Here is a 16,662-nt window from a genome sequence, read left to right as displayed (position 1 = left end):
AAACTCTATATTTTTAATATAGGAAAATAGGACAGCAAAAATACAGGGAGAATTAGCCATTTGCATGTATTTTGGCTTTCTTCCTGTCTTTCTTAGCAGTAACATGGCAGCAGCAAACTTCGTGGAATGTTCCCCTCACACACGTCTGTATGCATTTAACCCCACAAGGGAGGTGCCGTTTTTACTCCATATTACAGCTGAATCTAGCGTGGGGGGCGGGGGGAGTCATGTGACTTTCCTAAGCGGGGTCAGGATGTGACCTCTTGGCCTTTGGGAGGTGATGCTCATTGGAGGCTGTGGATACTGCTGTCCCCTGTCCCCTGCCAGCCTTAGGCCCTCACCCGCATTGGTGTGACAACCAGCCCAGCATCAGGGACTCTGCAAAGGGGCTCAGGTCCACTCTTCCAAATGACCCTGGAGGTGGGAGCTGTGAACTGAGCCGCTCTCTAGGAGAGGCTGCCCAGCTCAGTGGTGCGTCCGCTGCCCCAGGTCACTGGCAGGTGGGGGAGTGAGGAGCACCTGCCCCCTCAGCCAGAGATGTCTGCCCTAGCTGGTGGCCCGTAAGTGGCCCACCTGGTGGCCCCGTCAGGCTTGCATGCAGCAGTTTGCTGCCCACACCCTAAGGGGTTGCTGTGTCCCTCCTAGGATGTAGGTGTCCCATGTCTTAAAGGAAAAAGGTCAAGAAGGCCTGGGCTTAAGTCTTAACGTTAAACTCAAGAAATAAATCTGTTTACAGCTTAATCTGGGGGAACTCTGGGCTTCTCCTGTCAATTTCATTGACTGAAGATGGTGGAATGACTTCCTTTTTTAAAAAACTTTATTGAAGTATAGTTGATTTACAATGTTGTGTCTAATTTCTGCTGTACAGCAGAGTGATTCAGTTATACATATATATTCTTTTTCATATTTTTTCCATTATGGTTTATCCCAGGACATTGAATATCGTTTTCCCTGTGCTCTACAGTAGGACCTTGTTGTCCATCCATTCTATATATAATAGTTTGCATCTGCTAACCCCAAACTCCCAGTTCATCCCTCCCCCAACCTCCTCCCACTTGGCAACCACAAGTCTATTCTTATGTCTGTGAGTCTGTTTCTGTTTCATAGATAAGTTCATTTGTGTCATATTTTAGATTCCACATATAAGTGATATCATATGGTGTTTGTTTTTGTCTGACTCACTTCACTTAGTATGGTAATCTCTAGGTCCATCCATGTTGCTGCAAATGGCATTATTTCATCTTTTTCGTGGCTGCATAATATTCCATTATACCATATCTTCTTTATCCATTCATCTGTCGATGGACATTTTGGTTGCTTCCATGTCTTGGCTATTGTGAATAGTGCTGCTATGAACATAGGGGTGCATGTATCTTTTTGAATTATAGTTTTGTCCAGATATATGCCCAGGAGTGGGATTGCTGGGATCATATGGTAATTCTATTTTTAGTTTTCTGAGGACCCTCCATACTGTTCTCCATAGTGACTGCACCAACTTACATTCCCACCAACAGTGTAGGAGGGTTCCCTTTTCTCCACACCCTCTCCAGCATTTGTTATTTGTAGACTGTTTAATGATGGCCATTCTGACCAGTGTGAGGTGGTACCTCACTGTAGTTTTGATTTGCATTTCTCTGATAATTAGCGATGATGAGCATCTTTTCATGTGCCTCTTGGCCATCTGTGTGTCTTCTTTGGAGAAATGTCTATTTAGGTCTTCTGCCCATTTTTCGATTGGGTTGCTTGTTTTTTGTTGTTGAGTTGTATGAGTTGTCTGTATATTTTGGAAATTAAGCCCTTGAGCCCTTGTCAGTCTCATCGTTTGCAAATATTTTTTCCCATTGAATGACTTTTTTTTTACATTAATTTAATTTATTTATTTATTTTTGGCTGCGTTGGGTCTTCGTTGCTGTGCACAGGCTTTCTCTAGTTGTGGCGAGTGGGGGCTACTCTTCATTGCGGTGCGCGGGCTTCTCATTGCGGTGGCTTCTCTTGTTGCAGAGCATGGACTCTAGGCATGTGGGCTTCAGTAGTTGTGGCACATGGGCTCAGTAGTTGTGTCTCGCGGGCTCTAGAGCGCAGGTTCAGTAGTTGTGGTGCACAGGCTTAGTTGCTCCGTGGCATGTGGGATCTTCCCGGACCAGGGCTCGAACCCATGTCCCCTGCATTGGCAGGCAGATTCTTAACCACTGAGCCACCAGGGAAGCCCTGGAATGACTTCTTGATGCTGCTGAAGAGGCCCCAACCCCCCATGGAAAATGCAGGCAAGGGGATGAACCACTTCCCGGCCCTGGGCGGCTTGCCGCGGCTCCACACCGAGGGGCAGTCCGGTTCCCGTTGGACAAGCCATTTTGTCCATATGGAGACTTCAAGTCCTGTGCCGAGTTCCAAAGCTGTCTGGCAGTTCCACTGCCCTGGAGGAGCCGGACTGGTCAGTGTAGCCTTTGCAGCGTGGCAGATCGGGGTGCAGGTAAATCCGATGTGGTGGGTGGTGCCCGTTCCTTGTGCCGTGATGTGCTGTCTCGGGGCCTGGGATGCCGTGTGAGTGGGCAGGCGAGATGCTCGCTGCAGACACTTCACTGGGGGGGAGTGGGGCAAGTTGAGATGTAAGTGCCCCCGGAACAATCAGAAGGGGCGAGGGGTTGGCAGTTGGTTGGAGTGTCAGGAAAAATCTGCCACGTCCCTTAATCTGTCTTTCCTACATTCCTTCTCTGCTCCTTGCCTGGGTGGCGTGGGGGGTGAATCCCTTCCCATAAGAGATGTGGACTTACATCTCTTGCATCGTGGCGTCCAAAGCACCTGTGTGGAGGCCTGACCAGCGAGCGGGGGGTCCGGAAGCAGGGGTCTGAGAGAGGCCGCGGCCTGCCTGGGGAGCAGGAGGGGATTCACGCCTGAATGCTACAGGCGGGGAAGCTGAGGATCTGAGTCTCCACTAGAACATTCTGTGACCTGCCCTCAAGTGGGAACGCCCCTCCCGGGCCCCTCCTGGGCCCCCTGGGGACGCAGTACCTTGATCTGCTGTTTGAGTTCCAGCACAGTCCTTGTGGAAGGCTCCTTGGGAATTTGGTTTGGATCCTGGAAGCGTGTGTGTCTGGATGTCTTTTCCTCTTATCTCTTAGCTTCAGAGAGACACCACGCCTGCTTCGGAGGGGGGTCTCATCACCTCTGTGCCAGGACCAGCGGGGTGTCTCACCCACATTTCTTGGTGCGGCTGTCAGCCCGTGGGCTGCATTCAGCTAGCCCACCCGTCGGGTCCGAACCTCACAGTACACGTTCAAGGCTGCCTTTGGACTCTTTGTGACATTCCTCAAGCCCAGCCATCTGTGAATTCTTTGATACGAATGTTGGTTAATCATTTCTGACACAGAGTGTGAATCCATTTTGTTCCCAAGACTCGCCCCTCCTGGTGTCTGGTTTCGAGGCCCCCCCCACGCCTCCTTCCCCTGCATCCAGCATTTGAAACTGAACCCCCATCCGCCTCCCCCATGAGGAATTGTCTGCAGCAGGTTAAAAGGCTGTAGAAATGTGAGCGCTTCGTAAGGACCAAGCGCTTTTGTGCTCACAAACAATCCCCACGGGCTGCTCTGGAGCCTCTAAATGGAAACACCGGGAGAGGGGCTGCACAGGGAGAAGAAATAAGCTGGAGGGAAATAAAAAGGACCGGCCCGCCAGTGATGACTTTGGGCGGATTCGCCGAGAGCCAGGAACCCAGATCTGCACAGATTTGCAAAGAAAGCTTGTTGTTTTGGTTCCCCCGGAGCACACACGTGGTCCTTCAGGGTTTTTCTCAGGTGGCGGCAGGGATGGGCATGGCGGGTGTGTCCTTGCTGGCCCCGTGGCAGGATCCGCTCAGGGCGGCCGATGCACGCAGAGCAGTGTCGACGGCACCACCTGCGGGCCCTGCCGCCTGGCCTGTGCCTCCATTTCTCGGATCTTGTGCCGGCTTTGCTCGGCCCCTGGGTGTCCACGCCGGGCTGCTACAGGGCGGGGCTGGGGGTGAGTGGAGGCAGGGATCCCCCGGCCGGGATGGGGAGGTACAGGGACTCGGGCCTTCGCCCATCCTGTGCCCAGTGCCCCTCTAACTCGAGAATTGAGACAATCCTCATATACTGCCATGTGGCCCCTTTATTCCCAGGCTGTCTTCTTCTTTTGTGCAAACTTAAAAATTCAGCTTAGAAATATGAAGGAGCAGTTCATCTCGTCTTGCTTTTTATTCTTCGTTCCTCCCCACCCACGCCCACAGAGCCTCACGGGCCTTCTCGTCACCAGCCCCAGATCTCCCCCTCAGCGGGCTCACCTCCCTCCCCTCTTGCAGACACGCGGGGTGGACGTGCAGACCTGAGCCGCACACCTTCGACATCTCTCGATTCTCCTGATTCCTTTCCCGCCCGGCGCTCGTCCCACCTGCCGGCCATCCAGCTGTGCTTTGTCTTCCCTCAACAAAAACGGATGAGCTGAACCCAGATCAAACACACCTGCTGGGGTCTTCGTCCCTGCCCCCCCGAGTCAGGCTGGCTGTGTCATCACACGCACACCTCCCGACCCTGACGGAGAACGTTCACTGCTCTTTTTGCCTGTTCTTGCTTGAGTCTCGACAGGAAGGCAGTGGGATGAGTTTATCCCCATTTTACAGATAAAGATGGGGAAGGAGTTTCTCAAATGTCCAGGTAGAAAGTGGCCGGGGGCATTGTGAATGGTGGATGCCCATCCAATTTTTCTTTTTTTTTTTTTTTTTTTGAGGTGAAATTCACATAAAATTAACCACGTAAAATGAATAATTTAGTGCATTCACAATATTGTGCAACCAACCACCTCTATCTATTGATAGATCTGAGATACTTTCATCACCCTAAATGGAATCTCTGTACCCATTAGCAGTCCCTCCCGATTACCCCACCACCCGAGCCCCTGGAAATCACTCATCTACTTTCTGTCTATATATTTGCCTATTCTGGACACGTCATATAAATTGCATGATACAACATGTGACTTTTTGTGACAGGCTTCTTTCACTTGGCACGATATTTTGGAGGTTCATCCACATTGTAGAAATACCAGTATTTCGTTCCTTTTTATGGCTGAATAATAATCTATTCCACTGAATGGATTTACCACATTCTGTTTACCCGTTCATTTGTTGATGGACTTTTGGGTTGTTTCACCTTTTAGCTACGGTGACTAGTGCTACTATGAACATTTGTGAACAAGTTTTTGAGTCCCTGTGTTCAGTTCTCGGGGTCTATGCTTGGGAGTGGGGTCCTGGGTCATGTGGTGGGCCTGGTTATCTCTCTGAGGACCCCCATCCGTGTATCCTGAGTCACCTGCAACCTTGCCTCCTGTTACCTGCGGCCTTTGCCCGTGCTCCCTTCCTGTTCTCCTGGTGATCCTGACCACACAGGGACATTTGGCGTGTGGTTAAGCTCGTTCCGGGGCAGCGTGAGCGGGGGTGGGGCAGCAGAGGCTCTGCGGAGCCAGAAACCGGCCCTCGGACGTCGTTCCTTCTCCCCAGTACCTCCCTGTGCGTCTCTCCTGCTGGTCCTTTTAGTTCTCACTCTAAGAATGCTTGGTTCTGTGGTCCAAAGGGCCGTCTCTTTTGACCCAGTGGCTGGTGGATCTGGGAGCAGGAATCGAGAAGCAGGCGTTGGGCAATGTTTGTTTTCCCAAAAGTCATGTTTGCTGCTTTAATGCAGTAACGCCAGACTCTGAAATCTGTCTTACCAGCGGGCTGTCTCAAGTCAGTAAGTGCTGCTCTAAATACAAATGCTGATTTTTTTTTTTTGTCTTTCGCCTCCAATTTTCCTCACTGTTTCTGCTTGAATCCCGTGGCTCTGAGTGGCTCTGAGCTGTTGATTATGAGGTGCCATTTACAACAACTGCAGTTGTGTAAACAGCAACTTCGTTTCAGTAAAGCCTCCCAAGTATAAATGCTGTTTATGTCCTTCCTCTGGAAGGCTCACACCCATCCCCAGAAACGTAAATTATGAGTTGTAAAGATAATACGGGGCTCGCACAGCTCAGGGACGGTTCTTTCCCCCGGATCGCACCTAATACTTAAGTGTCCCATAATGAGCACTTGGACGTGTTCTCTAATGCGGGCTGCTATTACAGAGGGGGAAAACAGATTATTTTTTATACTTATCTAACTGTTGCTTAACCAACGGTGAAATCTTTAAGGATATAGCTTGGCCGACCTTGTGATCTCATCAACTGACGTAAAAGAAAATGGAAAGGATTATCCGTGAGCTGGACTGTCAGGAGGCAGGGTAAAAGCCTCCCTCGGATTTACCTGAGAAGAGTTTGAGGGAGACTCCTGTGTCTCATGTTGATGTCACCCTCCAAGTCCCTGTAACACCGAGAGGATGGGTATTCTAACATTAAATCCTTATCCTGTACACAGAGAGACTGAGGTATAGTGATAGCCTTGTCCAGGTCAGACGGTTGGCCAAGGGGGAGCAGAAGGCCCAGGTGGGGTTGCCAGGTACAGTGGTGCAGGCTGTGCACTGCACAACTCCAGGGCACGCCGCCAGGGTGAGTGAGGCCTCCGGAAGCCACACACCTTGGCTGCCTGGCTGAGCTCCCGTTACCAAAAGCTCCACGTCCTGCCTTTCAGCCCAGGGTCCTCAATCAAATGGATACTTCCTTGTTCCTGTTAAAAAACTGATGGTTTGGAATGAATCGTGCAGTTGTTATTTCCCTGTTAAAAGACCTTGAGGATGATTTAATTAAATTCCCTATGTCTTTACAACTCCCCGTTTCTAATATTATTATAAAGAAGCATCAAATTACATCAAGCTATAAACTCGACCTGACCCCAGAGCTGTCACGTGGAGGCACTAGGCCCTTGTTTGTATGGGTGATGGGAGGGCCCTGCTGGGACTGGGAGAAAGTGTTCTCTCCGTGGGGAGGAAGGGGGCCACTGCGTGTTGGGTGCGGATGGTGAGGCTTGGTGGCCCTTCACGTGCACCATCTGGGTTAACCAACAGGCCACCTCACAGAATGCAGGTCTTGTCATCTAGGTCGTACAGATGGGGAAGGAAGTCCAGGGGCCTGGCTGAGCCCGAGCCCGCCCTCTGCAGGTCTGGAACATTGAGCCTGTCCCACATTACGTGGCCGGTGCGAACAGGCTCCACGTCCCCTGCTAGAAGGAGGCTGAGGGCTGTCTGGGCGGATGTGCCCGGTGTCCTCAAAGGGCGGCCAGGAGGCTGGTGAGGGATGCCCGCGACGGGCGGGCTGCCTGGGGAGAGAGGGTCGACCTGGATGCGAACCACAGCCTCCTTAAGAGGGGGACCTGCTTCTTCCAGAAGTGGGCGGGCTGCACCCTGTGTCGCTGGTCCCAGAGGGATTCTCGTAACCAGCCCTGGGCAGGGAGACTGAGTGCATGAGAACCGCAGGGACATCTGGCGGGCGTAGGGGGGAAGCTGGGGGGCGGGGGGGGGCTTGGTCTGGGGGCAGAAAGGGTGGTCGACCTCGGGCCAGCAAAAGGGACTGGAGGGTCCTCCCTGGGTGAGGAAGGGCGTGAGCCCAGGGGTGACTGTGCGCACCGGGGGTCGCCAGCTTCCCGGCCCAGTTGGGGAGCACCACGCCAGGTGGGGGAGGCGGGGGGCCGTCTGCAGGCCGGGCAGTCTGCACCCCAGGAGCCCAGAGCGGGCAGGAGCCTGGTGAGGCGGTGCGTGGACAGGGTCCGGGCCGTGCTTGGACTCACAGGCAGAATCAGGTATTCAGAAGGAGGGGTCCTGGGGCTTTGGTGTCGGCTGCTGTAACAAAATCCACAAACTGGGGGGCTTAAAACAGCAGAAATGTATTCTCTCCCAGTTCGGAAATGAAGGTGTCTGCAGGGCTGCGCCCCCCGAGGGCTCTAGGGAAGGGTCCTTCTCGTCTCGTGCAGATTCTGGGGGTGCTGGCATCCTTGACTTGTGGCAGCATCACTCCGGTCTCTGCCTCAGTTGTCCCACGATGTCTCCCTGTGTCTCTGTCTCTGTGTCTTTCTTATAAGGACACCAGTCACATTGGATTAGGGTCCATCCTACTGCGATATGGCCTCATCCTAACCAATTACATCTGCAAGACGCCTATTTCCAAATAAGGTCACATTCTGAGGTTCTGGGAAGGACATAAATTTGGGGGGCTCACTGTTAATCCAGTACAGCTGGTTTGGGGACTAATTCAACACGAGGCCAGGGGGCCTCTCACCCTCCATGGGTCGGGGGACGTGTGCAGGGGCTGGGGAATCAGTCGGGGACGCTGGTGGGAGAACACGCTGACGCCTCCGTGCTTTCTCTTCCCACAGCCCAACATCGGCCGCCTCGGCCTGCCCCACGGGCCGTCTGGAGAGAAGGTGGCTGTGGTGACTGTGGACGACTGTGACACGGCCGTGGCCGTGCGCTTTGGCAGCTTCGTTGGGAACTACAGCTGTGCCGCTCAGGGCACTCAGAGTGGCTCTAAAAAGTGAGTGTCCCAGGAGACGGGCCCTGGTGTCCACCCCCCATGGCCGCTGCTCCAAAAGGGGTTGCCCAGGTCAGGACCCCGACACAGGGCACTCGACCCAGTGCCCTGGCAGCCCCAATCTGGGCTGGAGTCACATTCCCTCCCCTTCCCTCCAACACATTAGAACCTTCTAGAATAAGTCCCCTTAGCATCATCTGCCAAAGTAGTGGCCAGGCCATCCCCAGGGTTGTGACGGCCGGCTTGCTGACCCCAGAAGCCATCCCCAGCCCTGTCTCCACAGGGTCCCTGACTTTGTTCCAGTAAGTGCTGGTCCCTGTGATTCAGTGTTCAGTCAGTAATCCCCTCCATTAGATCAGAGTGGCCATGTCACCATGTGGATCTGGGGGTCCCCAGGGCCCATCCTAACTCAGGTCAGAGAAATGCTGACATGGATGTTTGTAATGCCAGCTTCAAATCTCAGAGCAAAGGTTTATGCTGGACTCATCCCTAATTGTGTTTTGGTGGGATGTTTAATAAGCTTAGAAGAACCTGGTCTACAGTTCAAAGAACCTGGCCTACCAGTTAGAAGAGCCTGGTCTGTCCTGAGCGTCTGGTGTGAAATACACCTTTGTCATCGGATTCCCCGCAGCTGTGATGCAGGTGGGACGCGCCCATCTTACTGATGGGACAGCCGTGCCCTGGAGCGGTTCAGCTCCTTGCCCAAAGCCATGCCAATGCTCCTGCAGAGCCAGGGTTCTAGTTTGCTGTGAACGCCCCTCAAGGCCATTAGAGGCCAGAGGAAGGTGGCGTCCTGTTTTGGTGTGGACCGGCCCGGCCAGCAGTCAGCACTCGGACGATCACCCAAAACCTCCAGTTGGTCGGGAGCTGACACAAGGGGCAGAGAGGCTGCGAGCCGGTGGTGGCACCGGAAGTCGGATCTGACACGTGTGTTTGGGCCTGTTGGCCGCCTGCTTCCCTGGCCTCTGCACCCGTTGGATTATTGACGGTCGGATGATGAGCGTGCCCTGCGGCAGAGGCCCCTGGGACGTTACAGCAGCGTCGGGGCTCCTCTTGCCGCCCGGCCATCCAGAGGTTGGTGTCGCCTCCACAGGTCCCTGGATCTGACAGGCCCCCTGCTCCTGGGGGGCGTCCCCAACCTGCCCGAAGACTTCCCGGTGCAGAACCGGCAGTTTGTGGGCTGCATGCGGAACCTGTCCATCGACGGCAGGAACGTGGACATGGCCGGCTTCATCGCCAACAATGGCACCAGGGCAGGTACGGCAGGATGCCCGGGGAATCGTGGGGCTGCGGCGGCCACGTGGGAGGGGCCCCCTCCACATCCTGGGGGACTGAGCCGTGTGCGCCCAGCTGCTCTTGGGCCTGGGGTCCTGCAGCGTTGGAGCGGTGGTGAAGCTGTGGGCGGGCCTGCCGCTGACCCGGACACGCAACCCCAGGGTCTTGAGCCGGTCACCAGACGACCCCACGAGCCAGAGGGTGGGGTGGCCCAGAGGCCCAGAGTCTCCGGACATGGGCAGTACGTTCCATGCCATGTCAGGTCTTAGGTTCTGACAGCCCCAGAGGGTCCGAGGCCTGCCCGCCTTCCTCCGGCTGTGTCCACAGGGGGTGTTTCCCCAGCACGTGGGTCGGAGCTAGGAAACAGGGACAGTCCCCCTGAGTCACGCTCTGCCTCTGTTTCCCGCTCTGAGAGCACGCAATGCCCTCTGTTTCCAGGCTGCGCTGCTCAGAGGAACTTCTGCGATGGGACCTGGTGTCAGAACGGGGGCACCTGTGTCAGCGGCTGGAACACGTACCTGTGTGAGTGCCCGCTCCGCTTCGGCGGGAAGAACTGCGAGCAAGGTGAGGGCCTGGTGCCGTGGGTGCTGGGTGCCCGGGGCCGCCAGCCGCTGGTGGCACGTGTGTCCTCAGGCCTGGGTCCTGGTGGGGAGCGGGCTGGTGGGGGCACCGTGGTGGGTGATGGTAGAGCAGAGGCTGGGGGTCCTGGACGGATCTGCAGGGCACAGCCCCTCGTCTGAGCAGGGCCAGCGTGAGGTTGGGAGTCCACGAGGGTCAGAGAAGCGAGGTGCGGCCTGGCGGGGCCTCCCGGTGGCTGTGTGCCTCCTCACGGGCACCCTGAGGCCTGAAGGGCCAGTTCCCCGGGGCCAGTGCCCCCGTGCCCCTTCTCAGCATCCCAGGGGCTCCTCCAGCTGGCTGCTTCCCCGCTGGATTGCGTTGTGGGCATCAAAGCCTGGGCCTCTCCCCTGACCCCACCCCTGTAGTTGTAGACACTGGCAGGTTTTAAACAATTCATTCATTCATTTTGAAGCAATATAGTGTTAAATAACTATCATCATTTAAAAATCACTTATGTGCTTTAAGGTAAACCAAAAGGGGGAGATTGAGGCCAGATAAGCTTGGGCGAGCTCCCCGGATCCACCTTCGAGATGCCTGGAGCTCATTAGCGAGTCAACGGCCAGGAGAAGTCCTGCCTGGAGCCGCTCACTGGCCTGCAACCCACGGCCTCTCCTTTGAAGTCAGACGCTCCTCACCTCGGCCCGTGTGCCCCACAGGATGGGCTGGGGGGTCCGAGTGTGACTTTTTTGGGGGGTGGGGACCACAGCTTTCCTGAGATTCTCTAAGGAGTCACTGAAGCAGAAATAGGTGGAACCTGTGACAGAGTGTTCTGGAGGAGAGCAAAGTTTGTCCCATCAGTGCAGGTGAAAGGGGTGGAGCCAGCAGGCAGCTTACCTGTGCTGGGTGGTCCACCTGCCCAGGGCTGTTAGTGATGGAGCTGAGACACGTGACGTGGAATTGTATTACATCCCCAGTCCTTGCTTGGGACACAGTTACCGGCCAGGGCCTGCTTTTTTGTTCTTGTTTTTGTTTTTTTAAATATGTATTTATTTATTTGGCTTCGTCAGGTCTTGTTGAGAGCACACAGGATTTTCGTTGCCGTGTGCTGGATCTTTTAGTTGCGGCATGCGGAATTTTTAGTTGCAGCATGCGGGATCTAGTTCTCCGACCAGGGATCGAACCTGGGCCCCCTGCATTGGGAGTGCAGAGTCTTAGCCACTGGACCGCCAGGGAAGTCCCAGGGCCCGACTCTTTGTGACGCAGAGCACTGGGCACCTTTCAAGGCCCCAAAGGTCTATTTTCCGGGCAGCAGGTGGGCTGGGCTTGTGCAGGCCCTGTGGACAGGTTAGGCCCGCCCCCAGCTGATCACCGGGTGCAGGAAGCTCAGGTCACAGGGAGGGGCAGAGGCCCGGGTGGACACAGCGCCGGCGGGGCCATCCACGCCCATGGAGTTCCTGTTATGGAGGCCGAGAGTCCGGCTGCGGCTGTGCCAGAGAAAACAGCTGCTGGGGTTTGGGTTCGTAAGAGCAGGAAACAGATGCCGGTGCTCACGGGGCTGAGTTGTCCCCAAAGGTGGTTCCCACCTGGCATGCCCTGTGCTGTTTAACACCCGTGGTGATAACTGCCGTCCCTCGTGGAGGAATTGGGGTGAAATTCCGGGCTGGGCCAGACGTCTGTCCCTCCCCAATGCCTGTGACACGCAGGACTCTGGAGGCGAAGTGATGGAGCTGGTTTGACTCAGCGTCATCCTGCCTACTGGTCTGTCTGGCATGCACAGTTTTTCCAAGTGTGACAGATTGGATGAGGCTGCTGGTCCCCCCCGTTGCCACCTCCCTGGTCCCCCCGAAACCATCTGGGAGCCCTCGGCTGGCCCGCAGCCTTTTCACCTCTGTGCCCGTCACCAGGAGCAGAGACACAGTGGCCTGTGTGCCTGAGGGTTGGAAATCCACCCCAGACACCAGCTGACGGCGGGCCGGCCTGCAGGGTGAGGTGTGTGTGCAGGGTTCACTGCGGGCTCACGTGGTCCCACCAGGAGCCCACCGTCCGTACGGCCCCTGCTCAGGCCCCCGGGCTCCCAACCCGGCAGGTGTGGGGCGGGACAGATAGGCCAGGCACACAGGGCCGCTCCACTGGGCCCGGGCGTCCTGGACTGTCCCACTCTGCCTGAGAGCCCCTTACTGTACACTGGCCGAGGTTGAGAACCCCCAGGCCTCAGCCTGACTGCTCAGGAAGGTGGCCTGCGTCCCTAGTGGGGGGCGGGCTTTTGCAGAGCCCACGACTCCTGGACTCAGAGGGCTAGTGCTGTACAAATGGAAGTCTGAGACCGGCCTTTGCGTTAAAATGAGAGAGGCCCAGGGTTTCTTCCCTCCCCCTCCTTGGGGGCCTGTCCCGTCCCCTACAGCTAAAAAAGATTCTCAGAGGCCCGTCTGATCTGGGGAGGTCCCCATGTCTGTGTCCACAGTCATGCCCCACCCCCAGCGCTTCAGCGGGGAGAGCGTCGTGTCCTGGAGCGACCTGGACATCACCATCTCCGTGCCCTGGTACCTGGGGCTCATGTTCCGGACCAGGAAGGAGGACGGCGTGCTGATGGAGGCCACGGCGGGCGTGTCTTCCAGGCTCCATCTCCAGGTGAGTGAGGTCCACGTCCCACTCCCGGCACCCGCAGGGCAAGTGTGCACCTGAGTGATGCAGCCGGAGGCTCACATAGCGCCGCCCTGAAGCCTAGCCTTCCCGATGCATGCGCGGGGAACCTGGTCTCTTCTGTCTCCCCACACCCGCTGCTGGTCCCCCCGTGGGAAGGAGGAGGAGGAGGTGACCACCTCAATGCCTGGCAACAGATAGATGAGGACGGGGCCCCAGGGAGGCCTGACTAACCCTGCCTGGGTGGGGGCTGGGGGCTCAGAGCCCAGGCGGGACCCCCATCTCTTCTCGAACCTGCCGCTCACCCCTTATCTGTCCCCTCCCCCCTCACCTGCCCCTCCCCCCTCACCTGTCCCCTCCCCCCTCACCTGTCCCCTCACCCTTCACCTGTCCCTCACCCCTCACCTGTCCCCTCACCCCTCACCTGTCCCCTCACCCCTCACCTGCCCCCTCACCCCTCACCTGCCCCCTCACCCCTCACCTGTCCCCTCCCCCACATCACTGCTCAGGAGTGTCTCCAGCGCAGGCCCGTTTGGGTTGCACTGAAGGTGCAGTTTGTGCCTCTGGGATAATTACAGCCGTCATTGTTTATCCCTTATTAACCAGTAATTTTATCAGTTCATCAGGCGGTCCCAGGAGCCAGCTCTGGGCCAGAACTTGGCAGGCACAGTTCTGCCCGGGGATGGTACTTTCCTCTGTGGTGGTTTCCCTGTTGGAACAAATTAAATTGGCTGATTCAGGTGATGAATGGGAGCTTGCAGGTTGTCATTGGCAGTGGGGCCTGTGTCGGAAAAAAGTACGCTTTCAGTGGAACAACACCCAAAGCCACAAACTCCCATATTGTTTGAGGAATTACGTTATGGGCAGCTAATCCAAAAATGAAGGGCTTTTGCCAGGAACTGTGGCCAGCCCCTCCCTGTGGAAGGCTGGGTGGCAAGAGTGGTGACCTCGGGGGGATCCACCAGACCCCAGTGGCCACCCAGCAGGCCGCCTCAGGGCAGCTTCCAAAGGCTGGTCAGCTGGGGGTTACAGGCGTATTCCGGGTTATTTTCACATGGCGTTTTTGGAATGCAGGCCTCCTGCAGGCCCCGTGAGCTCTGGGTGCAGCAGTCTAGGTGTTCCGGCCTCCACAGCAGGCCAGGCAAGGTACATAGTCATCCTACAGCCCAAGCAGTTTGGGTGATTGCTCTTAGGCGCCCTGAGTCCACCTTCACTGTCAAGTGGGAAAACCTGGCTGCTGTAAACGCCTCTCCTAAATCCGGTGACAGGTCTAAGGTGGTGCGTAGTTAAGTGCCACTGTCCTGGGGTCATTCTGCAGGCATTGCTTTTGTTTGTAGACATCCGTCACTTCATTGTTGGTCTGCTGGCTTTGGAGTTTTGTTAGCAAGGACAGCGAAAGAGAATGGCCAGGGAAATTAATGAGTTGACTCAGACTTCTGTGGAATGAAAGGAAACAAAATGTAAAAAGGTGAAAAATTATCCTCTTCAGTTGACTCTTAATTGAGGCGAAAAATCAAAGTACATTATTAGTTGCATTGTCTTTATAATCAGCTAAATACATTTTCTATTTTCCATCGTGATTTCTTCTTTGACCCATCGGGTATTCACAAGTATACCTCTCAGCAAACAGGTGGCATTTTCTAGTAAATCATTTGATGTTTCTAGCATAATTGCAGGTCAGAGAACATACGTGGTATGATTTCAGACCTTTGAGATGTGTTGAGACTTGCTTTAGAGCCCAGCATTTAGTCATTTTTGTGAATATTCTACCTATACTTGAAAAGAATGTGTGCACTGCAGTTGTATTCTGTGGCGTTCTGTGTCAAGTAGGTGACGTTTGTTCATGTAGCACTCCAATTTTCTATATCTTTATTGATTTTTGGGGTCTGTTTGCTCAGTTACTGAGAGAGGTGAGTTAAAAATCTCCAACCTTGATTGTGGCTTATCTCTTACTCCTTTTAGATCTGTCAGTTTTTGCTTTGTAGATTTGGAGGCTATGTTATTAGGTACATACAAATTTAGAATTGTTTTATCTTTCTGGAATATTGACTGTTATCATGATGAAAATCCTCTTTATCTCTCATAATTATTTTTGCCTTAAAGTCTACTTTGTCTCATATTAATGTAGCTACACCAGCTTTCTTTTTGTTGGTGTTTACGTGATGTATCTTTTTCTGTCTTTCTCCTTTCAACATTTCTGTTTCCTTATATTTCAGGCGTGTCTCTTTTAACCAGTGCACTAATAGTTTTTTTTTTTTAATCTGCTCTTTAGATTGAAGTTATCTTTAAACATGAGTATCTTAGATTAGTCACAACGCTGTTCTTTTATATTTCTCACGTGTATTTTTTAATTGAAGTATAGCTGATTTACAATCTTACATGTATTTAAACTTGGTAGCTTAAGTCTAATTTCATGAAATGGAAAAATTACAGCCAGAAATAAGAGTCTACTGGTACCTGAATCTGTTTCCTTGAAAGCTCTGTGGTTCCCATTACTATTTTCAAGTCTGTGTCTGATGATTCTCTCGTCTGGATTCCCATGGGTCTATTTCAAGCACACTGCCCTGTCTCCTCACATACTTGGTTATTTGTGATTGAGTGCTGGGCATCGTGTTGAAAAACTAGAGAGAATTTGAAACTAAGGTGGTGTCACATCCCCCATGTTTGCTTCTGGTTGGCAGCCCTTACCCTGGGCAGGCTCTGAATTCCAGTGTCTCTCCTCCCAGCCTCATGAACCAAGAAAGCTTTGCACAGCTATCAGCCTCAGCTGTGCCTTCCAGAGCCCGCTAACAACCATATGGCAAAGCACTAAGCTTATTTCTGCAGATTCCCATTTTCTCCCTGGTCGTGCTTCTGTAACTTGCAGGGACTTGGGTCACTCTGATGCCTCAGACAGGTGTGCTTTAACATTTTGTCTCGTTTTCCTAGGTGTTCTCAGGAGGAGGGTTGGTCCAAACTACCCAATCCTTCACTGGGGAAAGGGAAACATGATCTCAGCATTGCCCCGGCTACGTTTTCTTAAAACGTGAACATCTTAGGCCAGTTATAATCCTGATTTCTGTTTTTTCATTCATATATTTGATCATGGTGACCTGAATCTTGTCTCATAAGATGAAACATTTACATCCAAAAATAAGAGCCCAATAGTCACCTGAATCTGTGGTTGTTCCCCTTACTTAAGTCCAATGGGCTTTATCTTACTTGACCTCTGTCAGCGTTCGACACTTCTTACCATAGAAGAAGGCTTGTAATTCTGAAGAGTGTTACAGGCAACGGCAAATTAAACTTTGCCTAATTTTTAAGTCCATCTTTGACCTGGTGCCCTGTGGTAAGTCTGTTTGCGTGGCTTTGTTACTTAAGTGATTGCAATGTATTTTGTATTTTGTCATCATCTCCTCAATGACTAGTGCAGCTCTCCCCATCCTACAGATCCTGAACAACTACATCCAGTTTGAGGTGTCCCACGGCCCCTCGGATGTGGTGTCCATGAGACTGTCCAGGTCACGCGTGACTGACGGGGAGTGGCACCACCTGTTGATAGAACTGAAGAGTGCCAAGGAGGGCAAAGACATCAAGTACCTGGCAGTCATGACCTTGGACTATGGTGTGGACCAGGTGAGTGGGCACCTGTACCCCCTTTGGAACAGACCCCTTCCCCGGGCCTGTGGGAAAACAGAGCGACCCCTCCAGGTGCCAGGCCCTGCCAGAGCCCTTGTGGATTTGAGGAAGCGCTTTCTGGGCTTCCCT

At 53.8% G+C, this 16,662-nt stretch overlaps 1 protein-coding gene and 1 long non-coding RNA gene across 5 annotated transcripts in view; one reads left to right on the top strand and one right to left on the bottom strand.

Moving 5' to 3' along the window:
* The window catches only part of LOC309609329, an 11,845-nt gene extending 4,650 nt beyond the window's left edge, over window positions 1–7,195 (bottom strand). The window contains exons 1-2 of the long non-coding RNA XR_014233378.1: window positions 3,010–7,195; window positions 1–2,866 (exon numbers count right to left, since the gene is read on the bottom strand). The exon at window positions 1–2,866 is cut by the window's left edge and continues 4,650 nt beyond it. This is a non-coding gene — a long non-coding RNA (uncharacterized lncRNA). The remainder of the gene's footprint in view (window positions 2,867–3,009) is intronic.
* CELSR1 (cadherin EGF LAG seven-pass G-type receptor 1) overlaps window positions 1–16,662 on the top strand; it is a 149,884-nt gene that overhangs the window by 95,730 nt on the left and 37,492 nt on the right. For all 4 annotated transcript variants that reach the window (XM_082350585.1, XM_082350584.1, XM_082350583.1 and 1 more), the window contains exons 6-10: window positions 8,288–8,445; window positions 9,536–9,699; window positions 10,156–10,281; window positions 12,737–12,903; window positions 16,345–16,530. In XM_082350585.1, the coding sequence (XP_082206711.1) occupies window positions 8,288–8,445; window positions 9,536–9,699; window positions 10,156–10,281; window positions 12,737–12,903; window positions 16,345–16,530 (801 nt within the window). The remainder of the gene's footprint in view (window positions 1–8,287; window positions 8,446–9,535; window positions 9,700–10,155; window positions 10,282–12,736; window positions 12,904–16,344; window positions 16,531–16,662) is intronic.

Source organism: Balaenoptera borealis (assembly GCF_965194805.1).
Source record: "Balaenoptera borealis genome assembly, chromosome: 13".
Taxonomy (NCBI): Eukaryota; Metazoa; Chordata; class Mammalia; order Artiodactyla; family Balaenopteridae; genus Balaenoptera; species Balaenoptera borealis.
The sequence above is the reverse complement of the archived record's forward strand: the minus strand, read 5'-3'. Positions and strand labels throughout refer to the sequence as shown.